The sequence below is a fragment of the Salvelinus namaycush genome, chromosome 12 (assembly GCF_016432855.1).
Source record: "Salvelinus namaycush isolate Seneca chromosome 12, SaNama_1.0, whole genome shotgun sequence".
Classification (NCBI taxonomy): Eukaryota; Metazoa; Chordata; class Actinopteri; order Salmoniformes; family Salmonidae; genus Salvelinus; species Salvelinus namaycush.
This window is the reverse complement of record NC_052318.1, coordinates 36,539,088-36,565,851: the sequence shown is the minus strand read 5'-3', so window position 1 is coordinate 36,565,851 and position 26,764 is coordinate 36,539,088. Positions and strand designations below refer to the sequence as shown.

The following is a 26,764-nucleotide window of genomic DNA, read 5'->3' as shown; positions in this document are numbered from 1 at the left end:
GGCTACCACAGCATTCTGCAGGGATACGCCATCCCATCCCATTTGTTTTTCAACAGGACAATGACCCAACACACCTCCAGGCTGTGTAAGGGCTATTTGACCAATAAGGAGAGTGATGGAGTGCTGCATCAGATGACCTGGCCTCCACAATCACCCAACCTCAACCCAATTGAGATGGTTTGGGATGAGTTGGACCACAGAGTGAAGGAAAAGCAGCCAACAAGTGCTAAGCATATGTGGGAACTCCTTCAAGACTGCTGGAAAAGCATTACAGGTGAAGCTGGTTGAGAGAATACCAAGAGTCTGCAAAGCTGTCATCAAGGCAAAGGGTGGCTAATTTGAAGAATGTAAAATATATTTTGATTTGTTTAACACTTTTTTGGATACTACATGATTCCATATGTGTTATTTCATAGTGCTGATGTCTTCACTATTATTCTACAATGTGATCAATAGTAAAAATAAAGAAAAACCCTTGAATGAGTAGGTGTGTCCAAACTTTTGACTGGTACTGTATATGTAGTAAATGTAGTGAAATATGGGAACAATGAATGCATTTATCCTTGATATGAACTGAATGTACTTAAAACACATGATATACCCTTAGTTGCAAAGAATCACACCATACCCACATTTTAGCACTACTGATCTACATACACTGAGTGTACAAAACTTTAGGAACACCTTCCTAATATAGCGTTGCACCACCTTTTGTCCTCAGAACAGCCTCAATTCGTCAGGGCATGGACTCTACAAGGTGTCAAAAGAGTCCCATAGGGATGCTGGCCCATGTTGACTCCAATGCTTCACACAGTTGTCTGGATGTACTTTGGGTGGTGGACCATTCTTGACACACACGGGAAACTGTTGAGCGTGAAAAACCCAGCAGCGATGCAGTTCTTGACACACTCAAACCGGTGTGCCTGGCACCTACTACCATACCCCGTTCAAAGGCACTTAAATCTTTTGTCTGGCCTCTGGGCTCTATTTTAACAAACCTAACGCAATGGTAAATCTAAGCACAGACGGTAGTGTTATAGTTTCAGGGGTGTGGCAGAATTATTTTTGCTATTTTTACTATTACAAATATCGGCGGACTTGCTGGCGTTGGCGTGAAAGGGCTGGGTTTTGATGAATAAACAAGTTGTGTGGGTGTCGAGGCTTGGCCCCTCACTGGCCAATCAGAACGTGCTCCATGGCGAAGTATGTGGTTCCTTTAAGTTGTGTATTTATGGTCTTTTATACATTATATTCCAATGTTAGTCCGTTATAGTTTGTTAAATGTCTTACAGAAATGAAATAACAAAATGTAGACCTATCTTTGCTAAATATGTTAACTTGAACCCATTTGCAGTCCACCTCTTCTAAGGAATTGCATGACTTCAGTAGCATTTTCACTGATATAGGGGCTAGGCCTACTATAAATTGCATTATGGCTGAGCATGGACATGGCAAACATTGTCAATAAGCAAGATTCAATTCATTATTGATAAGGCCTAAAAAGAGAATTTAGGCAAAAACAAAATTCTAAGCAAAACAAAACAACATCTTTTTTTTTTTTTTTAAATAGGCTATGTCACACTTACAGGCACCATAATTTATCCTGTGGTCATATAATATTAAAACAATGCACACTATAAAGGGTTCTACGCACATCCAAACTTTCACAGTTGCTGGATCCAATATAAAGAGAAAGGGAGAATGTCGACTCACCTTTATACAGCTCCCTAATATGTTTTATGAAAATAGTTCTGATTATGTTACAGATCAGATCGTATTCACACATGTCCAGGAGTTGCATTGCATGCGCGCCACAGAGTTGTTACCATAAAACCAGGAAGGTGAATCATTCTAATAAGTTTGGTTGTAGTAAATTTAAACGAAAAATAAGCAATCCGTTTTTTTTTAAACAACAACAATAAATGTAAAATGCAATGATATCATAAAATCGCTTGGATAAAAAAGATGCATTGCTGTTGAACCAGCCTTCATTATAGTAGGCCTAGGGTAAGGGAGTCATTATAGTAGGCCTAGGGTAAGGGAGTCATTATAGTTGGCCTAGGGTAAGGGAGTCATTATAGTTGGCCTAGGGTAAGGAAGTCATTATAGTAGGCCTAGGGTAAGGGAGTCATTATAGTAGGCCTAGGGTAAGGGAGTCATTATAGTAGGCCTAGGGTAAGGGAGTCATTATAGTAGGCCTAGGGTAAGGGAGTCATTATAGTTGGCCTAGGGTAAGGAAGTCATTATAGTAGGCCTAGGGTAAGGGAGTCATTATAGTAGGCCTAGGGTAAGGGAGTCATTATAGTAGGCCTAGGGTAAGGGAGTCATTATAGTAGGCCTAGGGTAAGGGAGTCATTATAGTAGGCCTAGGGTAAGGGAGTCATTATAGTTGGCCTAGGGTAAGGGAGTCATTATAGTTGGCCTAGGGTAAGGGAGTCATTATAGTAGGCCTAGGGTAAGGGAGTCATTATAGTAGGCCTAGGGTAAGGGAGTCATTATAGTAGGCCAGGGTAAGGGAGTCATTATAGTTGGCCTAGGGTAAGGGAGTCATTATAGTAGGCCAGGGTAAGGGAGGCCTTGGTTTTGAAAATATAAAACGCAAAACAAGCAATTGTCACAGGAAAATAACTTCTAAATACGAGGTTCACCGGTTCAGATGTTCTCATTGCTCATTTCATGATGGGCATGGACACGTAGCTTACATCATGGAGGGGGTTTTACGCATGTCGAAAACGGCACCTGCATGGCTAAAATAACGTGGGTCTCCCTAAAATGCATAGATAAAAATGGAATGTCAGCTCACTGTTTTGCGCCTGTCAAACGTTTTTTTTTTTTTTTAAATAAAGCTTTGGTGATTAAGATGTAATTCAAAGTGGTCTCAGGATCCAAACCATTTATCGACAGTCTTGACTTTTTCGCAACTGCATTGGGCAGTGGGGAAAAAATACTTAATTAAGAGGAGGGGAGGCTATGCTTGATTTTTAATCAAATAAAACGAAATGGGGTGAAAAGCATTCGTTTTTCTATGTTTCTAAATAACGTGCGTTTGACACTAACGCCGCCGTAACGCCAGCCGAAAATAGAGCCCTCTGAATGGCACACACATTTTGTAACTATCAACATAGTAAACATATTTGACCTGTTGATTGCACCCATCCCTTCCCAGATACACCCTGGAGCAGCAGATGATGACCCCGTCGTTTCCCATGCAGCAGGTGAACTGCAACGCTGTCCTGGTCCCCTCTCCCGTCTTCACGTCCTCCATCATGATCCCTCACAACAGCTTTATCACGCACCAGGCCCAGCCCACCTATCATGCTCAGCAGCAGGCCTGCCAGCACTCTCTGCAGCTGCAGCAGCCCCAGCAGTTCTTTCAGGTACAGTAGTAGTCCTACTACTTGCAGTAGTGTGATAGCAGGCCTTGGGCTGGAGGGGTTTGGCTCACTCTGTAGAACTAATATCGCCTCACTTATGCCCTGATCCCTTTCTGTTGATAGATGCAGCCCCAAGGACTCTTACACAGTGGAACCACTCAGGCTTTTTTCCACACTACTAATGTCCCACAGCAAGGTACTGTCAGTTATATTCAACAACAACCGCAACAACAACAACAACAACAACCACAACAACAGCAGCAACAGCGGCAACACCACCATTCCCAAAACCAGCCTGGCAGCCTTTCAGACTTCCGAAATATGCTCACTCAGTAGCACCGAAGACACAAACAGAGTGGTGAGATATCTTCTGAAACGTATTGTTACAGAAGGTGGCAGAATTCTATGGGATGCATAGAAGACACAGAGAGGCATATTTGGTCCCATGCTGTGCTGTGTTCTTCACTGTTTAAGAAGCCATTGTGGCTTTTTCTACACAGCAAAAACAAAACGTGAAAATGAAAATATTCGCTGCACCAACATCTCTGTCCCACTCCACTGTGCTACTGGGGGCCATGCTTACTCGTCATATTTCATCATGACACTGCTGGATGGAAAAAAACTATCAAAGTAATCAACAGGAAAACCGTGCTGCTGTGTGTTTCCATGCAGATGTGTTATCAACAAAAAGAGAGGTTGTTAGGTGAGCCTTGTTGTGCACTGACTGTACTGTGTTCAAAACCATCTGTCCTGTTATTTCCAGAGAGTAAACACAAGCAGTGAGCATTTACTCCTTCAAAGTTGCATCTTCATTTCACATGAAAAACACTTGTCTGTAGGTTATGGTTTTGCTGTGCATACATATATTTGTTTTGACATAGGAAGACTATTATGAAACATAAAGGAAGGGGTTCATTTTGATGTTGGACGTGTCGTCTTTTCATCAAACATTCAATCAGCCATTCCCAGACATAGTTGATATCATTATTAAACACTGAAGTATATTCACCACTCAACACTATTAGTCCATGTTTGGGGAAAAAATATTTTGCATGACTGACACAGCAACAAATGTCCTCATACAATTACTATTATTTTCATTATAGAATCAAATATTTAGACATGATTTTTTCTAAAAGCGAACAATAGTAACAATTAGTTATGGTAACATTTGTATTCAATAATTCATAAAGATCAAGCTTCATATTCTTTATTCACACCTTAATGGAAAGAGCAAACCTTATTAGTAGACTACCATAACATGTTTGTTTGTTTATCATACATTTCTAAACAAATTTAAGCTGTTCTACTGGGTGCGTTTTTAATCAGGCATTGAAAGATAAGTCAATAAGGTCTTAATGCCTTAACCGGCTCACAAGCATTAAAAGCTACTAACAGCACAGTAACAGTAGTTTGTTGCCCAAATCACCCAATAACTCATTGTTTTGTATCAAGTGTAACAGATGCTGCAATGATTAGGAAGACATCACTAATGTATTGTAGTTGTCGTACATTGATTATGTATACTTTCATAACGTAATTTTTTTCTCAGGTTATTTGTGGAAACAAATATTCTCAGTATTACATTAACAATTTGTACTTTTCACAATTTGTTGGTTACAGTTTGTTTATATTTGGTCATCTTTGCAACTCACCAGAATGTTGTTGATTTTTGGACTATAGAGACTATAAGTGTATTTATCCATGTATGAGTAATTGTGTCCATACACTGGTGATTTTAGGAATACTGTGTATGAACAAAATACTAACCAGAGACAAATGGCCTGCTAATGTAAATGACAATCAAACTGACCACTTAAAATAACTTTTTTTTTCAAGTTCCATACGTTTTCCCCAAATAACTACAACAGTAGGTATCTGACTTGAGTTGCCCCACGTTCATTAGATATTGTAATATTTTAATGGTAAAGTCCTACTGTGAAACACTTATATCCTGTCAAACAAAGAGGCTAATGTATGCCTCAGTTTCCCTTTACACTCACTAGCCATAACAAAATGGAACAACCTATTGGAATTCTAATCTAAACTAAATGTGCCATTTCACATGAAGTGAAGGTTGAAATGCATTGTGGAATGATAAGAATCTTAAATTGTACAACGTTTATGACAATCCTACCAATCTCTGCTGTGGACATTGAGTCGTTATCACTTCATCGGTTACGGTCACTCTCACGAAGACTGGTGCTGTTCATCTTGGTTGAAGAGATCAAACAAAGTTCTAGAATTCTTATAGTATGTGCCGTTTTAAATTAGAAAAAAATATTTATGCTGTTGAAATTATGTTTCTAGGCAAGTATGTACTCATGTAAAAAAAAAAAAAAGAGATAGTTGTATACTATAAACTAATGTACTATGTGAATTAAATGGAAATATCTTTAACATTCCTTCAACCATGAATATCAGCAATGTCTTTACTGAGGTACAGCTTGTATCTGCTAAAGACTTTGTTAGAATGACTTAATTCACACTAAAGACTCAGGTCAACTTTTCTCAGAGTGATGCTGGCATCAGGAAAGGGGGCCATATTAGATTCAGTAAAACTTGTTGGCTTCTTGCTGGGGTCAGCCCAACATAAACATTGGATTAAGTGATATGAGCAACACATTGTTTCAACATAGTTACTGTGTCCGTTTGTTATTACTCTAAAGACACAACAGTGACTATTCAAGACCTACATGCAGATTTGTTTAGAAACAGTCCTGTTAACATACCCAATCCTTTTAAAATCCTGTTTGTTTATAGTCAGCAAAATATGTCCCCAGGTTGGCCTCCACTCAACCTTATCATTCAGAAAAAAACTCAGTTGTTGGTTCAATGTGCTCAATGCCCAATCATATAGTAAACTGCCTTTTGAAGCTGGTTGAAGGAACATGTAGTGTATGTTTAATTATCAAGCTCATAGAATAAGAGTAAACCATGTTCTCAAAATTGTCCAGTGTGCTCTCTAGCTAATCCTCCAACTTATGTAAAGAATTTGCTTTAGTTGCCCCTATTTGCATCCACAGGCAGTTATTCAATTTCCATTAACCCAGTCCCACAGATGATTTCCCACAGATGTCATAATGATAGCCATTGTGTGTTTGCTGTGTATTGCTTCAGTTTATACAAATGTTCATGTTTATTGGTATTTGTTTGTTAATTGTGATTGCTACACTAGATCAAATGGTACTGTTTCTCTCTTTGATTCTGTTGAATCTGTCTCCCCAGCAGTAGAATAGGCACTTTTTGTTTTACCGTTTGACTATAGTTTTATGTTCATTGATTCTTCATCAAGTGTCATTCTTTTTGTGACCTTGATTTTTGCATTTCTGACCTTTTAGAGGTGACTGCGCATCCTTGCAGTATATGGGGTGGAGAGTCCATGAATGAATACTATAAAATTTGCCAGGAAGAAGTAAGACACAAACAAAAAAGAACCTGGTACTGTACATAACAGCCATTTCATTGCAGAAAACTAATTGAAAATATTGTATTATAGAATGTACAAAAAATGTTTAGATTATATAGTTATTTTATAAGATGTCAAATAGATTGAATATATGTGTGTGTGTGTGTATGTATGTTACATGATTTTAAAGTAAAACAAACAGAAGTATTTTGTAACACATTATTAAAGTGTCTTATTGGGGAGCTGAGTTTTTTATTTTCTTCAATTCAGCAAGTTGGTGTTGCACAGTTGATAATATTGTATGGCTTGTTTTTCTCTCTGTATATACCATCAAAAATAAAATTGTAACATATTAATATTGTTTTAAAATAAATTAATAAAAAAGTTTACATTCTGAAACCGCTTGGATATTAATTTTGTGATAGTGATATTGAATTATTTCTACATCAATCTGGATAACATGCTATCTTTGAAAATAAATATATATATATATAATACATTTGGTGCACTTTATTCTGCGTGTTTTCATTAACCCATTCATGTCAATATCAAAATACACAGGCCACATTGACATTTTAAGATTGACACTAGAAGTATGAAATAATGGAGGTATGCCGTACCAACGTGAGCATATCACAATTAACACAAAATGTCAAGAAAACTACAGAATAGTACACCATTATTTAACATTCCCGCATGTCAGTCACGTGAAAATTAGCGAATTGACTTTAAACCCGGTGGCATACGCTCCAATTTACCTTGTGGTTCGAGGAGTTTTGCTAAGGCGGAGATGTGAGTGGCCGAGACCCGAGGCGCGTGTGGACAAAAGTGGACTCATCAATTCAGGCTACAAGTGTAGGCCTAATGAAAATCGCAGAATGCCATTTATGAAATTGCGGGTGCACAGTTGGGGTTTGGATGCTGGAATTATTTTGTGAGTGGACGAATGTGCGCGGGTTAGTGATGCGCGGGTTGACTCATAACCTGCAGTCCCGACGAGTTGAATAAAGAGAAACAATATTTTAAAATATCCATACATTTATAATTATTGTGCAATTTATACAGGCTACAGTATATTGAGGTTTTTCTTTCATTATTTTTTATCTATCTGGTATTAGTGCATAAACCTAAACTTTAGGGCTTAACTGTATGCGTCAATCGCCAAATAATGCTTTTGGGAATGGGCAGAAAAATGTAACGTCAATCCACAAAGGCAAAAAGAACATTGTCGAAGTTTAATTCAATAAAACAACAGCTGCGAAACGAGAGATGAAAAAGAGAAGGGAGGGCCAAAAAAGTAATGTTTGGAAAATATTTGAAGTGGTAAAAGAGGATGATAGCAGCGCCGGCTATGTTATGTGTCATGATTGTGAGGCACTATACAAATTCGACAGTCACGGGACTTCAAATAGGCCTATGGCATGTCAATGGAACTGTAGCCTACTGTTTAGATGGGTTAAATGGAAACTGAAATCTGGACACTGACTGTAGGTCTATAACATCAGAAACAAGTTGGCTCGTTTTCACAGCTTTCTTTTCCTTACAACCAGTAAAATTGATGTCATTTGAACATTTTGTACAGAAAATATAGACTTTTTTTGTTATTGTATTTTCTTCCCAGTCCCAAAACATCTTTGCTTTGCGAAAGATGACAGCGAAAACTTGATGTCAACTAGATTGAAGCATTCGTTCTATCGATCTATTAGGATACATTATTCTGCTGAGCAAGGGTTTATTTATCTTCTAGGGCCCCATATAATGCCAAAAGAAAAGCTACATGTATCTAATTATAGACAAGTTGACTAACAAATAGCCTACAAAAATGAAAATTATAAGCAGAAACATATCTAAACCAGGCAGCAAAAAAAATCCTGCACCCTGTATCAAAAAAAGCGTACTGCCTTGTTTGACTGTAGTGCGTTTTCTGTATTTACGGCTAGGGTTGGGTGCTGGCCTCAGATTTTCACTTTATCACATATAGTCAGTCGGATAGGTTATTAGCAATTGCCGGTGGGTGAACAAACAGCTGACCTGTGGGCAGTGGCAAACCGTCATTGATCCCCACCTTTTTAGCTAAAAACAGGTATGCATGTTTTTCCATGTTATTTTGACATTAATACCTGTCACATATCAGTTTGCAAACAATGTAAAACAAGAAATAAAATCATTGAGTTAATAAAGCTGCATACAAACTTGGTCTCTTTTTTGCTTTCTTGAGTAAGGCAGATCCAAAATGCAGGTGTTTCAGCCTAGCTCAGTGCTTTCTATGGTGGAGGGGCAGTCTGTGGTGGTGGGGCAGTCTGTGGAAAATACAGTGTAGGGGTTGGTAATGTTCTCTAGTTGCGCTGTGATTGGGTAATGTTTTCTAGTTGCATCGTGATTGGCTCAGTGTTCTGTCACTGAGCCAATCAGTGACAGATGTATGCCATAGAGTGCCCATTCATTAGAAGTGCCCATCAAATTTGGCTCAGGGTAATTGGCCACAGATAAAATTGTCAAATCACATTATATCTACAGTAGCTTTGATTGGACTGATCATGTCAACATCATACTGTAATGAAACAGCAGGGAGCAGGTCTCGAACCCTCGACCTTCTAGCCCGAGGTCCGGCGCGCTATCGACTGTGCCCCAAAAGCATGCTCAAGCGGCAGAGACGATTTCCGCGCTTATAAAGCCAGGGTCGTTACAATACTTTCAAAATCTTAGCTAGCAAGCTATCTACTGGCAAATGCTTTTTAATCCTTGTCATATGAAGAGAAAAAAATGAAGAGAAATTAGAGATAAAACGTATCGGTGCTCATCAACCATTGGACATAAACATGACACAACAAGTTGGAAGTCGCAAATTCAACAATGAGTGGTTTGGAAGGAAACAGTGGCTACCTGAAAGCATTGCAAAGCAATCACTAACCTGCTATGCAGTGGAGTGGGTGTGTGGTTTTTAAGGAACTTGATAATTGGCATGCTGACTGCAGGAATGTCCACCAGGGCTGTTGCCAGATAATTTCATATTAATTTCTCTACCATAAATCGCCTCCAACGTCATTTTAGAGAATGTGGCAGTACCATCAACTGGCCTCACAACCGCAGACCACGTGTATGGCATTGTGTGGGCGAGCAGTTTGCTGATGTTACTGTTGTGATCAGAGTGCCCCATGGTGGCGGTGGGGTTATGGTATGGGCAGGCATGAGCTACGGACAACGAACACTGTCTTGTTTTGCAATACCCGGGAAATAACCACAACTTTTTACGATTCAACTATTCTTACCTCCCTATCTTATAGCCAAATATAGCCCAATGAAACACCTAGCAATTCTGTTGCTAGCTGCAGCATCTTTTCAGACTATCCTGACAATATTCAGCTACTTTTTAAAAATGTATTTGGAACTTTTAGCCACTTTTGAAAAGTGACTCAAAGCTATAATGCACACATTTTCCCTCTAAATGACACAACCAATTTTCTCTGTCATAATTTGAGGAACGTTATTGTGTATTCAACGTAATGACGCAGCAAGTCAACCTGCCTCTTGTCAAAGATATATCCCCTATTCAGATTGAGTTCTGCTTTAAATTCTATCGAAAAAGTAAAACCAACCGAACTTCCCAACTTTCTATACCCCAAAATTTAAACGTACCATGTTCTTTGCTAAATTTATATCGTATGTCAGTCGATTCATAAAAAATATAACATCCTGATGACACAAAACTTTATCGTATCTCTCCGTTATTCCTTAGAATTCATCAGGTTTAGGTAACTTTCTCTTCTATGATACAGCATTTTTAAAATACGACTCCATTCCCAATAGGTTATTCCAGCAGATCATTTGGGAAACACAATGTATTACATAGAAATTGCCTCGCCATTATTTTGAAGGAATTAGTCTCTCAATTCAACCTAAACAAACTATTAAAACGTTCAGTTCATATCTTGAACAAACACTAACAACCGTATCTTTCCAGGCAAAACCTATAAATATTTGAATTACAATCAGAATGAATTTTAGTCTATCGATGTCAAGGCTGAGATACGAACCCCAGTCTCCCGCGTTGAAGGCAAAACCTTTACCGCTGAACCACCAACGCTATCGAAATGATTGAGTTTCCCCGCCAACAAGCATATTATTATAATTGTCTGTATTCGCAAACTCCGGCACCGAGACAATTCCCAGAAAATATTACAATTCAAAGGTCCAAGCTTTCCCCCAGCGAGGATTCTCCTTATTCTCTCTACTCCGAATTGGTTTTATGTTTTTCGTTATGTCACCAGCATTCTCCCCGTTGACTGGGAGCCCGTTGGGCACGGCAATACGGCCCTCTTCTGTCCATTCTCTGTATAATTTATTACGGCCACACCCGGTGGGGAAAGTACAAATTGTATCCCGTTCCCGTATAATACCCAATGCTAAATTCAACGTTGTGGTTAAATATACGGATTTGGCAATTATTGTCAAATGTTGAATATACAGGTTTAGTAATTTTATCAAATAGATTAGTACAGTTCAAATCAGGATATGCGTTTACATATGGATATACATTCACACTGTTGCTCTCTTTAATTAAAAACTACTCAACTATAGTACTTATTACTAAATTTAATTAACAATCCCTAATATAAGACATTTTATCAAATATGTATTCAAATTAATCACAGTCACACACAATAGGGAGTGTATAAATTGTATACATTCAGGGCCAACCGACTGAATATCAAGTGTATTTCATACATACGATTTGAGTCTCACAAATCTTCATTCACGCCAGTAAGGTCTCAGCTTACTTCATACAAACTTGGCATCTCACCTTAATACACTTCATTCACTGTTGCATTAATCCCCACCCTCACTCATACTTTGGACATATAGCCCATTTGGGCATCTCACCCTTATTCATTCACACTGGCATCTCACCCAGTACATCACATTTATTCGTTATATCATAGAATACCTGGCCAGTCAAAATTGCATTCACCACTATGTCTTCCTTATGATTTTTTACCAATATAAACTAATACAATTTGGTTACTTACATCAAACAGGTGTCTCACAACACTAAATTTGGATAATGCCAATGTGCAGAACTTTAGTATTTCCACAATAGGTTTCTGCTTACCTTTTTAGTTGACCGGTCTGGAGTTGTGAGACACCCATCTGACGACAGCAATGGTCAATTGGCTGGCACTCCAATGTCCAGCGAGGTCCTTCACCAGATCACGTCGGGGTCACCATATAAGGGATTTGCGTCAATTCAATCTGGTATCAGGACAAAATGTGATTCAGAGTCACCGAATATACTTTAAGTATTTTTATTAAACTCAAGCGATAAATGGTAAATGCAATTTTCGTATATACGGGTTCTCTGTATCACCTCGCAGGATAGAACAGAGAACTGGCAGGATGTAAGTAAACAGCTGTTCTTATACGGTGACAGACGTATAAGAACAGCTGTTTACTTGTTGGCCTGTCACAGCAGAGGCTGAGCGTGGTTTAAACTTTGCTCAGCCTATCGCCGGCGCTCAGGCTAGTCCCAGCCTCTTGGCGCTTTTTGGTGTCCCAGCGCTGTTGCTGTGTAGATTACGCTCCCTCACCCCAGAGGCTGAGGTCAGACAGCTCTGCAACATTGTCTGAGCTATTTGCACCTGCATACAAAGCACACTGTTCTCGCTCAAGGCTAACCACAGCTTCCCAGCACACTTATCTGGAGCTAACTGTTACTTCCAGCACACACACACACAGACACCCAGGCTAACAGTTGCTAATATTATATCACATGTGATATAGCATTGGGTTATAGTGCAATAAACACCAATTCTAACACCTCTTTCCCTCAGAGGACCCGTGAACATGAGCTCCACATGCTGTTTGAACTTACGCCATGCATCGGGTAAGTTTGTAGACTCCCAGTCCATTCGAGGTGAAGGAACTCCAGAAAAATCCATCTTTTAAGACCTTTTACTCTGACACCATGTCTTGTTTTGCATGCTTTGTACAAAATAATAAAATGCAGTACTACAGGATATTTCTTAACGTAGCTCTTTATTAGCTAGCTATAACTGGCGTGTTCACGTATCGCCAACCAGGATCAAACTGACCATCACCTAACCATTTGGGTGGTCTTAACCAATCATAGCACAGTATGATATGGCGGTAAAATGCATCCAATTACAATTCAGTATGTTTACACATATGAATATTACAAACACAATGGATTTTTATTGATGTAAATTTGAAAGCACCATGTAAACAAACTCATGAGGCCTATTGTCATGCCATTCATCCACCGCCATCACCTCATGTTTCAGCATGGCAATGCACGGCTTCATGTCGCAAGGATCTGTGCCCAATTCCTGGAAGCTGAAAATGTCCCAGTTCGTCCATGGCCTGCATACTCACCAGACATGTCACCCATTGAGCACATTTGGGATGCTCTGTATCGACATGTGTTCCAATTTCTGCCAATATCCAGCAACTTCGCACAGCCATTGACGATGAGTGTAACAACATTCCACAGGCCACAATCAACAGCCAGATCAACTCTATGCAAATGAGATGTATTGCGCTGCCTGAGGCAATTGGTGGTGATCACACCAGATACTGACTGGTTTTCTGATCCACGTCCCTACGTTTTTTTTAAGGTATCTGTGACCAGCAGATGCATATATTCCCAATCATGTGAAATCTATAGATTAGGGCCAAATTAATTTACTTAAATTGACTGATTTCCTCACATGAACTGTAACTCAGTAAAATCTGTGAAATTGTTACATTTTGAGTTTATTTTTGTTCAATATTGTACAATATAAAAAAACTCACATTGTAGACAAACCCTTTTCCATCAGTAAACTCAGAGAACAAGTGTAAATTATACATTTACGTTATGGACATGAATGGGTTAATGTGCAATTGAAGATTATTTTCTCCTTCATAATATAAGTGATACACAAAGCACTGTGTGCGTCAGTGGGGCATGCCAGCACCACGTTGATGTGTAGAATAACCGCTTCCAAAATTCAAATCCACTGCCGCCGAAGCAAAAGCGGAACTCTCTAAGATGCTGTAACTAGCTAGCTACAATGTTTCCAACCAATTTATCGTGATTTTATCGTCTTTTGTAAGTACAAAACTAGCTAGCTAGTCATAAAACGGAAACTGTTCATTCTTGTTCATCAGTAACGTCATTAGCATGCTAACGCGTTAGTTAGCTAGCTAAATATCTAAAGTTAGCTACTAGCGTTTTTTTGCAAGAGAAAGCTAGCTATATTATTGGATGTGGCAAGACTGATACAGCTAGCACTAGGTTGATGGTTAACGCTTGTTTGCGTTGTCAGCTAGTTAGCAAACGGCTGTTAACAATCTTTGTTTACAGAGCTAAAGTTAGCTAGCTAACTACATCGTTAGCCAAGGCATACATTTAAGGTAGGTAGGTAGTTGTAAACAAACCCATTTCCCCCAATGCATGGCCTGTTGCGCATTAATGATGCCCGAAGAAGTTCAGACCATATCGGCTTGTTCCGATCCATTGACTGACAATAATCAGAATTCTTTCTTACATTCTACTTTGGAACAGTTCTTTACTGCAAAAACACGTACACTTAAAATTGATAAAACTGATGCTGTAGCTGTCATTGAACTTCAGAGATATTTGACAGAACAACAAAATGTTGTAAAACAACAACCTCTTGACAACTACAGCTATGACATGATAGTGACTGATGGAGTCTGGCAGGCCAAGTGCATTCTTGACTGTAGTTTAAATCATCTGATCCACAAAAACATTATTCGTAGTGGAATTGATATCAACATCACCCAGTGCTCATTTGTTTACAATGAGAGAAGATTGGGTCAGGGTTGTGTTTGCATCGAGAAGATTGAACATGGTTCAAAGGAGTCTTATGTGTTGCGCAAGATTAAGGACTTGGATTCCCTCCCCATGATTTCAAAGGATGACTTTGGGAACATTGTGGCATTGCAAAGTGATTCACCCCTGCAGGTGGGCCGCAAGCATTACCTGTCTCTTTGGAATAACGAGGACCCTGAAGGCAGACTATGGGTTCCAGATGTCCCCCCATCAGATGTGGTGCTGGATGGTAAGATGTGAATTTAAGTTGCTGACTTTTGTGAGAAACCACAATCTCCAACAGAAATCGTGATAAGATATTTTGTTTTCAACAGTGTCAAAGATGACCCTCCTGTGTGATCTAGAGTCATTACTCGGATGCATGTTTCGACCTCTCCCCCTGATAGTGAGGGTGATTCATAAATCCAGACTTCGGTATTATGGAAAACCTGGACTCAAGATTTATTACCCGTACCAGGTGAGGCATAAACATATAATCAAGTATCTGTACCATACCATTGACCAATACACTGTCTCTTCTCTACTGAACCCTGACACTATAATTCATGTCTCTTCGAATGTTGTCAGTATTCTGTATGAAGTGTCTCATCAGGATTGTATGTTTAATTCTCTATTCTCCAGGCCTACTTTGAGGTTGCAGACCAGAGTGGCACCATGTCCCTTGTCCTGTGGAATGAGCTGTGCCCAGAATGGTACCAGAGACTGAATGTTGGAACTGTGCTCTATCTCCAAAACTACACCCTCAAGCAGAGCTATCAGAACAGGTCACGACCTCACATAGACAACCACAGAATGAAGAGTTTTCACTCAGTAGGTACTGAACCAAGTCATTCACAACTTAGTAAATCAACATTACCAGTATGTTGCCAGGCAGCACACCTGAGTAGTCATTTTGAGAGAACATTCTGTCTGATTCTTTGCAAACTGTTCATTTTAGTATGAATTTTGACTTTGCTTGCCTTGCAGAAATTTGTCTGAATCCACGGAATCCCACTGCAGTCCTTACTGTGGTTCCAGCCAAGAGTGTGCCACCTCAATGGGGCTTGCCTGAGGTTTCCTACCAGTTCGCCATTAGGTAAGTTCAGAACCACATTATGGAGTTGAAATTAGATTTTATGTAAAAACAAAGGCCTTTCCCTGGGTAACATTTCCAACATTACTAAGCAGTCTTTATAATCTGCCTGAACTACTTATAAAATGTTTTTCTTCTAGATCAGAACTGGACAGCTTGGCCAGCAATTCTGCATGTGATGTCATTGGCTTGGTAACTTTTGTGAGTCGGGTGGAGAGAATAAAGAGTAAGGGGAACACAGGTAAGAGTTGCTCATTACACTTGAACTACTCACTTATTTCTCACTATTAGGTAATTCCATGTGAAAGTGTAACACAAATGCCCATAATTTATTCATTTTTTTGCAGACCCAGAAAAATACTGGACTTACCGCTGGGTCCATGCAGTGGATGGAACATCCAATATTCCTTTCATTTTGGAGATTTTTGCTTCTTCACAACCAGAAATATTCAATGGGCTATACCCAAGTAAATATGACCGTTAGTATAATACCAACAATTCCATAGATAAACTGCAACAGAATTCTCCTAAATGTACTTATTTTCTCCCTGCTCTGCACCCTCCCCTCTTCCCAATGCAGTGACATACCTGGTCTGCACTCAGATGAGGAAGTGTCAAGAGCAAGACTCACTGCCTTACCTCACCAGCAGCTGTGAGACACAGATATTCACTACAGGTAAGTGCTGCTGTCATTTGCAAAGAAACAAAAGATCATATCAAAGTTTGTCACATGCACAAAATACAGTGGATGTGACGACAGTACAGTGAAATGCTTACTTGTCTTCCTCAACAGTACAGAATACATGTAGATTAATAAAAGTAAAACATACTAATAAAATAGCAGACACGGTAATACAATATATAATAAACACACAAGAATTGTCCCTTATATACAGTGGTGTAAAGTACTTAAGTCGTTTTTTGGGGTATCTGTACTTTACTCTTTATAAACTTTTACTCTACTACATTCTTAAAGAAAATAATGTACTTTTTACTCCTTACATTTTCCCTGACACCCAAAAGTACTTGTAACTTTTTGAATGCTTAGCAGGACAGGAAAATTGTCTAATTCACACACTTATCAAGAGTACATCCCTGGTCATCCCTAATGCCTCTGATCTGGCAGACTCACTAAACACAAATGCTTAGTTTGTAAATTATGTCTGAGTGTTGAACTGTGACCTTGGCTATCCGTAAATGTAAAAAAATATATATATTGTCTGGTTTGCTTAATAAGACATTTTAAATGATTTATACTTTCTTTTGATATTTAAGTATATTTAAAACCAAATACTTTTAGATTTGTACTGAAGTAGCATTTTACTGGGTGACTTTTAGTTGAGTCATTTTCTTTTACATTTGATACATTTTTTTAAATGATACATTTTCCGTTATCACTACTGTATGCTTTAGTGGTCTGACATGGTGATTTGAACACTTACACAGACCTGCACCAAGCTGTGGTCATTAAGAGAACCTCATCTCTCTTGGCAGTGTTAAGTGGTGGCGCGCTTATTATTTGAGTCTTTTACTCAAGTATGAAAATTGGGTACTTTTCCCACAACTGCTTATCAAACAAATGCAAAACATTGTGAAACAGAAAAGATCAACAGTAAAACTCCTCTATTTAAAAAGGAATATATGGAGAAACGCACTGCAACTTTGTTAAGATATAGTATGTAGTTGTTATACTTGATCAGATGTAGTTTTCCCTCAGGGTATCACAAGGGCCAGCCCTACGTGTCAGACCCCAGGGTGAAGAGCTTCATCCAATGGACCAAGACTCTGAAGGACAGTGTCATGCTGAAGAAGACTGCTGTTGGTGGCCATTACTGCTTCCCTCACGCCCCTCTTATCTTCACACAGTCTGTGGCAGATGGCTCAGGTAAAAGAGGTGAACCTTTTTCAAGAAGGAAAGATCTACATCTGTCTGTAATATGCACCACTGTTTTGTTTGTATGCTTGTTTAACTACAGCAGACATCACCATTTAAATTGTTTTCATAATTATAGTGCATTTGCAAACTATTCAGCCTCATGACTTTTCAACATTTTGTTACGTTAGACTTATTCTAAAATTGATTTTTTTGCAATGTATTAAAAATCTGAAATATATTTACATAAGTATACAGACCCTTTACTCAGTACTTTGTTGAAGCACCTTTGGCAACGATTACAGCCTCGAGTCTTCTTGGGTATGACGCTACAAGCTTGGCATGTCTGTTTTGGGGAGTTTCTCCCATTCTTCTCTGCAGATCCTCTCAAGTTCTGTCAGGTTGGATGGGGAGTGTTGCTGTACAGCTATTTTCAGGTCTCCAGAGATGTTTGATCGGGTTCAAGTCCGGGCTCTGGCTGGGCCACTCAAGGACATTTTCCCAAAGCCACTCCTGCGTTGTCTTGGCTGTGTGCTTAGGGTCGTTGTCCTGTTGGAAGGTGAACTTTCGCTCCAGTCTGAGGTCCTGAGTGATCTGGTGCAGGTTTTCATCAAGGATCTCTCTATTCTTTGCTCCGTTCATCTTTCCCTCGATCCTGACGAGTCTCCAAGTCCCTACTGCTGAAAAACATCCCCACAGCATGCTGCCACAACCATGCTTCACCGTAAGGATGGTGCCAGGTGAAGCTTGGCATTCAGGCCAAAGAGTTCAATCTTGGTTTCATCAGAACAGAGAATCTTGTTTCTAATGGTCAGAGTCCTTTAGGTGCTTTTTGGCAAACTCCAAGAGGGCTGTCATGTGCCTTTTTACTGAGGAGTGGCTTCTGTCTGGCCAGTCTACCATAAAGGCCTGATTGGTGGAGTGCTGTAGAGATGGTTGTCCTTCTGGAATGTTCTCCCATCTCCAGAGGAACTCTGGAGCTCTGTTAGTGACCATCGGGTTCTTTGTTACCTCCCTGACCAAGGCCCTTCTCCCCCGATTGCTCAGTTTGGCTGGGCGGCCAGCTCCTAGGAAGAGTCTTGGTGGTTCCAAACTTCTTCCATTTAATAATGATGGAGGCCACTGTGTTGTTGGAGACCTTCAATGCTGAGAATTTATGTTGGTACCATTCCCCAGATCTGTGCCTCAACATAATCCTGTCTCGAAGCTATACGGACAATTCCTTCGACCTCATGGCTTGGTTTTTGCCCTGACATGTACTGTCAACTGTGGGACCTTTTATATAGACAGGTGTGTACCTTTCCAAGCCATGTCTAATCAATTGAGTTTACCAGAGGTGGACTCCAAGTTGTAGAAACATCAAGGACGATCAATGGAAACGATGCACCTGCGCTCAATTTCGAGACTCAATACTTATGTAAATAAGGTGTTTCTGTTTTTTATTTAATACATTTGCTAAAACTTGTTTTTGCTTTTTTATTATGGGGTATTGTGCGTAGATTGAGGAAATGTTCTTATTTAATCATTTTTAGAATAAGGCTGTAACAACAAAATGTGGAAAAAGTCAAGGGGTACTTTCCAAATGCACTGTATTTCCCATCTCAGCTCAAGTTCCTCTAGTTGCTGCAAATGACTTGAAGAGTGAGATGGAGGGTCTGCATTATCGTGAGCACAAGCGGCTGGCAATCCAAGGACAGATCATGGCTGTGCAGTATGTGACATTGCCAGAGGAGACTCTGTCAGACCAGGTAGGCTTCATAGATGTATAACAGACTTCATGTAATTTCACACTTAGTAGATGCGTTGGTTTTTTACAAGAAAGATAAACAGGACGAATTGCAAGATAAAAAAACACCAGTTGCCTGTACAGAACTTTATAGGTATTGTCATTGGTCAGGCAAGTTTATAATGTAATGCCTGATTCTCTCCAGCAGATGGTTCAGTCTGTTGTGGCTGTATCTGACCCACCCAGTGATCAGAGGACTGTAGAAGTGACTCAGATGCTGATAAACAGGGAAACAACGCCCTCTAGTGTGCAGAGCTCACCCAGCAGACGGAAAAGAAAACAAGCCAAGAAGAGGTGAGTAATCTCCAAGTGGAGCGGAGAGAAATTGCGCAATTCTGCATATTTTTACATTTTTTGATGTGTGTTAAATTATAATAATCTCATCGGGGCCTGCGGTCTGTTGACCCCGTTCTGGGTCCGAATCTGGACCACGGTCCACTTGTTTAGTATGGCTACCCTAAAACAAGGGTAGGCTATTAAACATTCAAAATTGTACTTATAACTCCCCTTTACTATGGCATTGGAAATTAGATTAGCATATTTTCACTTGAATGTTTTAGAATTTTTTGTTGTCTTTTAGAGTGATGAAGCGATGCTACATTACTCGTGCCAGGATGCAAGAGAAAAGGTAATGAATCAACTATCCTCAACCATCCCAGGTCACTGTAATAATTTCTCTATGCCCATCAGGGACCCACTGAGTAGCTCAGGTTATGGTGAGCGCTTTGTCTGTTCACAGAGAGGCTGGCCATGGCTTAACAGAAGAGGAGCTAGGTGAAGAGGAGAGTGATTCTGAAACCGAGGAAGTTGGTCCACTAGAAAAAAGAACTGACCAAACTAGAGCCAGTGGACAACTAGGTCCACCAGGTATGAGTGTTTTGCCACATTAACATAATCTCACAACTTATCTTTGTGGCCTAACTTGTATTCCTCTCTTTATGGGTTAAGCATGGCTAGTGAAGTGTGGGGGCTAGCCAGAGATATTAACTATGCTGTTTGTCTGGAAACCATGGAAACTACTTGCCATTGCATCATTCATGTGGGATGTTACAAGGCTAGTGACATTGATAGGCCTATATTATTTTGTTTCTAAGATATTCCACAGAGTGAAGGCGCTACTGGAGAGAGAGCAGTTGCAGACTGTGATAGGACATCGTGGGAAAGCAGCTCGTGGCCAAAGCAGAGACAAGAAGTGTTAGAATATTTACATCCTGGTGGTGTGTACTCAGAGAGCCTTTCTCAGAGATTCAGATTTGACGACAAGACCCTTCTGCTGCAGCAGAGTAACCTACATGCTGCTAGGTGGACTCCAGAGCAAACCACAGACACCCTCTCACCAGTAACCTGCAAAGGATACTATAAAATCACAATATTAGGTAATGTAGAGCTCATGTAAATCATTTGTTTGTCATTTCTTTCATATGATTGGAGTTAATCTGTGATTTTTATTGTTCTCAGGGGTGAAGGTAAGCCGGTCCGGTACAGAGTACCGGCAAAATAAATAGTGCCGGTACGGCGTACTGGTAAAACATGAGCCTATCACAATAATTAAATCAAATATGAAAACTTTAGGCTATTGTACCATTTATTGTTGGCGCCTGTCAGCCGCATGAGAAATGAGTGAATGGACTTAAAACCCGGTGGTATAGCTCCAAAATGCGGTGTGGTTTGAGGTAAACGCAACATTTTTGCTAGGCAGAGATTATTTGCCGGGACCGTGATGCAAGCGGACACAATCAATTCAGGCTGCAAGTCTCTCCAAAGACAATTGCCGAATATCATCATTTTTGGAGTGTTTTAATAGATATCTCTTTCCATTCATCAAATGTCGGGTGCACAGTACAGTTTTAGATGCTGGAATTATTTTAGTGGACCAACGTATGTGGATGTGATTTGTTTGACAATCAGATAAAAACATCATGCCTGGTTGTGTTCATGGCCCATTAAAAGGCAGTGGTGTAAAGTACTTAAGTTGTTTTTTGGGGTATCTGTACTTTACTATTTATTTTTTACAACTTTTACTTTACTATATTCCTAACTAAAACAATTAACTTTTTACTCCATGCATTTTCCCTGACACCCAAAAGTACTCGTCCTAAGCATTAAATATGTAACATGAAAAGGGTCCAAGTCATACGCTAAAAGACAACATCCCTACTGCCTTTGATCTGGCGGACTCACTAAACACACATGCTTCATTTGTAATTTATGTCTAAGTGTTGAGCTGTGACCCTGGTTATCCGTAAATTTAAAAAGCAATAATATGGCTCCATCTGGTTTACTTAATAAGGAATTTGAAATGATTTTGTACTTTTGATACTTAAGTATATTTTATCCAATACATTTACTTTTGATACTTAAGTATATTTAAAACGAAATACTTTTAGACCTTTTACTCAAGTAGTATTTCACTGGGTGACTTACCTTAATAGAAAATTACTCAAGTATGACAATTGGGTACTTTTCCACCACTGTTAAAAGGTAATACAGGTGACATGTCTTTACTATTAGACTCATCAAAAATATGTGCACATGCGAGGTCCTATACCGGGAAAAAATGTAATCTACTTTCACCCCTGATTTTAAAATAAAATAAAAGTATACATCCTTAGTGTTTTTTAAAAAATTACTTGTTTAATTTCAGGGCCTTCCGTGTGGCGCAGCGGTTTAAGACACTGCATCGGGTTCGATCCCAGGCTGTGCAACAGCCGGCCGTGACCGGGAGACCCATGAGGCGGCACACAATTGGCTCAGCGTCGTCTAGGTTAGGGGAGGGTTTGGCTGGCTGGGATTTCCTTGTCCCCTCTAGCGACGGGCTGGGTGCCTGCAAGCTGACTTCTGTCGCCAGTTATACGGTGTTTCCTCTGACACATTGGTGTGGCTGGCTTCCGTGTTAAGCGAGCAGTGTGTCAAGAAGCAATGCGGCTTGGCAGGGTCGTGTTTCGGAGGACGCACGGCTCTCGACCGTCACAAAAAGGGCTAACAAGTACACACAAAAAAACGAATTGCATTGTTTTACTGTAAAATGTACACACACACTAACATGTCTCTCTCTCTGGCAGGTATAAACCAGCAGATGGCCATCGATGCTGCCTTTGTTCCTGTGATGTCATCTGGGGACCCCAGGTCCTTAGGTCTAACTCAAGACCCCCATGACAACACACTTCTGTCCTGCCTGTCTGCAGGCTTCATCTGCCCTCTCGCAGACCCCCTGAGCCAGAGTGAGGTTGCTCTCCCTGAACCAGGTAACACACCGGGTAGAGTGGGAGGGGAGGGTGAAGGTTAAACACACCCCTGAGAGCAAGTCATGGGGCAGTGCTTTTAGCTAAGGTAAAACTCCAGGCTATTTAAGGAGTGCTATTTGTGGTTCTTGACCTGCTCACATGCATATTTACAATATCAAATTTCCTAATGTTGACCTCCAAATGGGGCTTTCAACTCTAAAACTTGAGTCCACTTAAGAAAGCAGTTATGGCAAATCAAATGCGCTGTCCATTTTAGGCTAGACTGAGTATTGATTACATGGTACAGTACAGGGTCAAATCAAACAATTGATATGGTAGATTGTCAACGTATAATATTAGGCATTTATTAATTACATACACTGAGTATACTCAAACATTAGGAACTTCTTCCTAGTATTGAGTTGCTGGTCCATGTTGACTCCAATGGTTCCCACAGTCGTGTCAAGTTGGCTGGATGTCCTTTGGGTGGTGGACCCTTCTTGATACACACAAGAAACTGTTGAGCATGAAAAACCAAACAGCAGTTCTTGACGGCTACTACCATACCCCGTTCAAAAGCACTTAAATATTTTGTCTTGCCCATTCACCCTCTGAATTGCACACATACACAATCCATGTCTCAATTGTCAAGGCTTAAATACTTCTAACTTGTCTCCTCCCCTTCATCTACACTGATTTGAAGTGGATTTAACAAGTGACATCAATAACTTTCACCTGGTCAGTTAAGGAGTTAATGGTTTGTATACTCAGTGTAGAATGTAGACACTGTTTTTGGGAGGTTTGCATACATAATGTTTCCAACAATTTTAAATATTCTGAAGTTAATTTGTATATGCTGGTTTTTCTTTTTATCTTTCAGAGGAGATTTTAGCAACTGCTGAGGAGCTGAAAGACACCCATCTTGTGTGTATCCTTGACCTCTGTCATCTGGGAGGAGAGAAAGTGGAGGTTATCATCTCCAAGGTGTATAGAATGACTGACATTGCTTTGGTATAGATATTGGACCACAGTATGTGTTTTGTCTGACAAATCTGAAATGAATGTGTTCTTTGTTAACATGATTAGCCAGACACATTTTGTTAAATACTGGAAATATTTTTGTAGATTTTTTTAAAACTGGGGGTTTCGAAAAAACACGTATAATTTCTACAACAAATAAAATAATCACATTTTAAAGAGGATTCGTAAACTTTTTTTACTTAAATATTTGTCAAATCGTCTTCCACATTCACATGCTTAATGTTTATTTATGCCATAGCGTAAAGACAAGCTACATGGGCTCTGGAAAAAAGTACTATGCAGACGGTAACATGGGCTCTGGAACTATGCAGACGGTAAAATAGTTGAGTTCTGTTAAACATCCTGAAACAGGATATAGTTTAAACATTTGAGCTATAGTGTGGTTACTAAACTGGTTTCACATTAGGCTGAACTTTCCAACTTGTGATGCTGTAAACGTAGGAATTTCCTAAATTATTTTGCTTGAACTTTGGTGTTTCAAGCCTACAGTGTCATGTATTATCTTGTGCACTGTTATGGCAGCAGTAGTGTATTGACATTTCATGCGTTTGTTGACACAGCTAATTTTAAATCCTGCTAGAACATTTCCTCTTACACTTTCGATAGCACACTGGCTGAAACTAATGAAGACAGATCATGATGTGTTGGATTACAACACTGCAATATCACAAACAAAATCATGTGTCAAATCAACAATATGCTGTATTCTTTTTCCAGGCTTGCATTCACAGGTAAACTTGGACTAAACAAATGCAAAGCTAGTGAGCAAGGTCCACTAAGATAAGAGAGAGACTGATGTATACTTGGTTTAGGTTACAGAGAAGGCAGGTGTCAGTTTACTGCCTACAGCACAGCGCCCCAGGCAGACGATGATCAGGAAGACAGGGCTTGACTCAACTATCGATGATGTCGTCCCCAGTGACTGTACATATATACCCCAACCAGAAGCCATAGATTACAGGCAACATCCGCACTGAGCTAAAGGGTAGAGCTGCCGCTTTCAAGGAGCGGGACTAACCTGGAAGCCTATAAGAAATCTTGCTATGCCCTCCGACGAACCATCAAACAGGCAAAGCGTCAATACAGGACTAAGATTGAATCGTACTACACCGGCTCCGATGCTCATCAGATGTGGCAGGGCTTGCAAACTATTAGACTACAAAGGGAAGCACAGCTGCGAGCTGCCCAGTGACACGAACTTACCAGACGAGCTAATTTACTTCTATGCTCACTTCGAGGCAAGTAACACTGAAACATGCTTGCGAGCACCAGCCGTTCTGGACGACTGTGTGATCATGCTCTCTGTAGCGATGAGTAAGACCTTTGAACAGGTCAACATTCACAAGGCCGCAGGGCCAGACGGATTACCAGGACGCATGCGCTGACCAACCTGCAAGTGTCTTCACTGACGTTTTCAACCTGTCCCTGACTGAGTCTGTAATACCAACATGTTTCAAGCAGACCACCATAGTCCCTGTGCCCAAGAACACTAAGGTAACCTGCCTAAATGACTACCGACCCGTAGCACTCATGTCTGTAGCCATGAAGTGCTTTGAAAGGCTAGTCATGGCTCACATCAACACCATTAGCCCAGAAACCCTAGACCCACTCCAATTTGCCTAATGCCCCAACAGAGCCACAGATGATGCAATCTCTATTGCACTCAACACTGCCCTTTCCCACCTGGACAAAAGGAACACCTATGTGAGAATGCTATTCATTAACTACAGCTCAGCATTCAACACCATAGTACCCTCCAAGCTCTTCATTAGTAAGCTTGAGGCCCTGGGTCTGAACCCCACCCCGTGCAACTGGTTTCTGGACTTCCTGACGGGCCGCCCCCCAGGTGGTGAAGGTAGGAAACAACACCTCCGCTTCGCTAATCCTCAACACAAGGGTGCATGCTCAGCCCCCTCCTGTACTCCCTGTTCACCCATGACTGCGTGGCCACGCATGACTCCAACTTAAACATCAAGCTTGCAGACGACAACAGTAGTAGGCTTGATTACTAACAACGACGAGATGGCCTACAGGGAGGTGGTTAGGGCTCTGGGAGTGTGGTACTAGGAAAATAACCTCACTCAATGTCAACAAAACGAAGGAGATGATTGTGGACTTCAGGAAACAGCAGAGGTAGCACCCCCCTATCCACATCGACAGGACTGCAGTGGAGAAGTTGGAAAGCTTTATTGTCCTCGGCGTACCCATCACTACCTGCCCTCCAGGACAACTACAGCACCCGATGTCACAGGAAGGCCAAAAAGATCAAGGACACCAACCACCCAAACCACTCCCTGTTCACCCCGCTATCATCCAGAAGACGAGGTCAGTATTGGGGCATCAAAGCTGAGACGGATGCTGTTTTTCAATCTTAAGACCATCAGACTTAAATAGCCATCACAGAGGCTGCTGCTGTGTGTATATATATATATATATATATATATATATATATAAAAGACTCAATCAGTGGCCACTTTAATAAATGGAACACTAGTCACTTTAATGTTTACATATTTTGCATTACTCATCTCATTTGTATCTACTGTATTTTAGTCTATGCTCGCCCATATTTATATATTCTTAATTCCATTCCTTAGATTTCTGTGTATTGTTGTGAACTTGTTAGATATTACTGTTGGAGCTAGAAACAAGTATTTCGCTACACCCGCAATAATATCTGCTAAACATGTGTATGTGAACAATCAAATTTGACCTGATTTGATTTTAGAGAAGCTTTTTCTGCTCATGGTAAATTGCTGGGAACTTTTACTTCATCTCATGAAACATGAGAACAACACTTTACATGTTGTGTTTCTGTGTTTGTTCAGTGTGACTGTACTTGGTCTTTAATACTGTGTGTGTAGGCTAGGTAATACAGGCGGCCGGTGGTATCTTAATTGGGGAGGACGGGCTCTTCGTAATGGCTGGAACGGAATTCATGAAATGGTATTAAAAATGTAATTCTATTCGAGACATTATTGAGCTGTTCTCCCCTCAGCAGCCTCCTGTGCTAGGTATGATTCTGCTAACTTTAGTAAGTTATACTGTACGTTGGCCACATTTGTATCTAAAATAGGCAATGGTGTTTTCTGGTATTTTTTTTTTTTTAGGAGCAAATGGATTACATGCA

At 40.2% G+C, this 26,764-nt stretch overlaps 2 protein-coding genes across 6 annotated transcripts in view; both read left to right on the top strand.

Moving 5' to 3' along the window:
* The window catches only part of LOC120057186 (neuronal PAS domain-containing protein 2-like), an 81,415-nt gene extending 74,233 nt beyond the window's left edge, over nucleotides 1-7,182 (top strand). For all 4 annotated transcript variants that reach the window (XM_039005668.1, XM_039005669.1, XM_039005665.1 and 1 more), the window contains 2 exons: nucleotides 3,167-3,377; nucleotides 3,498-7,182. In XM_039005668.1, coding sequence (XP_038861596.1) covers nucleotides 3,167-3,377; nucleotides 3,498-3,710 — 424 coding nt within the window. In that variant the 3' untranslated portion in view covers nucleotides 3,711-7,182. The remainder of the gene's footprint in view (nucleotides 1-3,166; nucleotides 3,378-3,497) is intronic.
* Nucleotides 7,183-13,755: 6,573 nt separating this feature from the next.
* radx (RPA1 related single stranded DNA binding protein) lies at nucleotides 13,756-23,784 on the top strand. 2 transcript variants are annotated; one of them, XM_039005664.1, is made up of 15 exons: nucleotides 13,756-14,867; nucleotides 14,953-15,095; nucleotides 15,260-15,452; nucleotides 15,605-15,713; nucleotides 15,851-15,951; nucleotides 16,058-16,177; nucleotides 16,291-16,386; nucleotides 17,428-17,595; nucleotides 19,189-19,331; nucleotides 19,518-19,663; nucleotides 19,950-19,997; nucleotides 20,109-20,236; nucleotides 20,464-20,745; nucleotides 22,432-22,614; nucleotides 23,474-23,784. In XM_039005664.1, the coding sequence occupies exons 1-15, from the start codon at nucleotides 14,237-14,239 to the stop codon at nucleotides 23,608-23,610; spliced, it is 2,628 nt and encodes an 875-aa protein (XP_038861592.1). In that variant the 5' UTR covers nucleotides 13,756-14,236; the 3' UTR covers nucleotides 23,611-23,784. The 2 variants fall into 2 exon arrangements, with proteins under 2 accessions (XP_038861592.1, XP_038861591.1); XM_039005663.1 differs by having other exon boundaries at nucleotides 19,515-19,663.
* Nucleotides 23,785-26,764: the final 2,980 nt, after the last annotated feature.

What these genes read in the sequence shown, in the direction of transcription:
- radx (XM_039005663.1), top strand. Translation starts at nt 14,237, where the DNA reads ATGGCCTGTTGCGCATTAATGATGCCCGAAGAAGTTCAGACCATATCG. An exon ending in TCCTACCAGTTCGCCATTAG is followed by an intron (nt 15,714 to 15,850) that starts GTAAGTTCAGAA and finishes TTTTTCTTCTAG; the next exon opens with ATCAGAACTGGACAGCTTGG. An exon ending in GGTTGCTCTCCCTGAACCAG is followed by an intron (nt 22,615 to 23,473) that starts GTAACACACCGG and finishes TTTATCTTTCAG; the next exon opens with AGGAGATTTTAGCAACTGCT.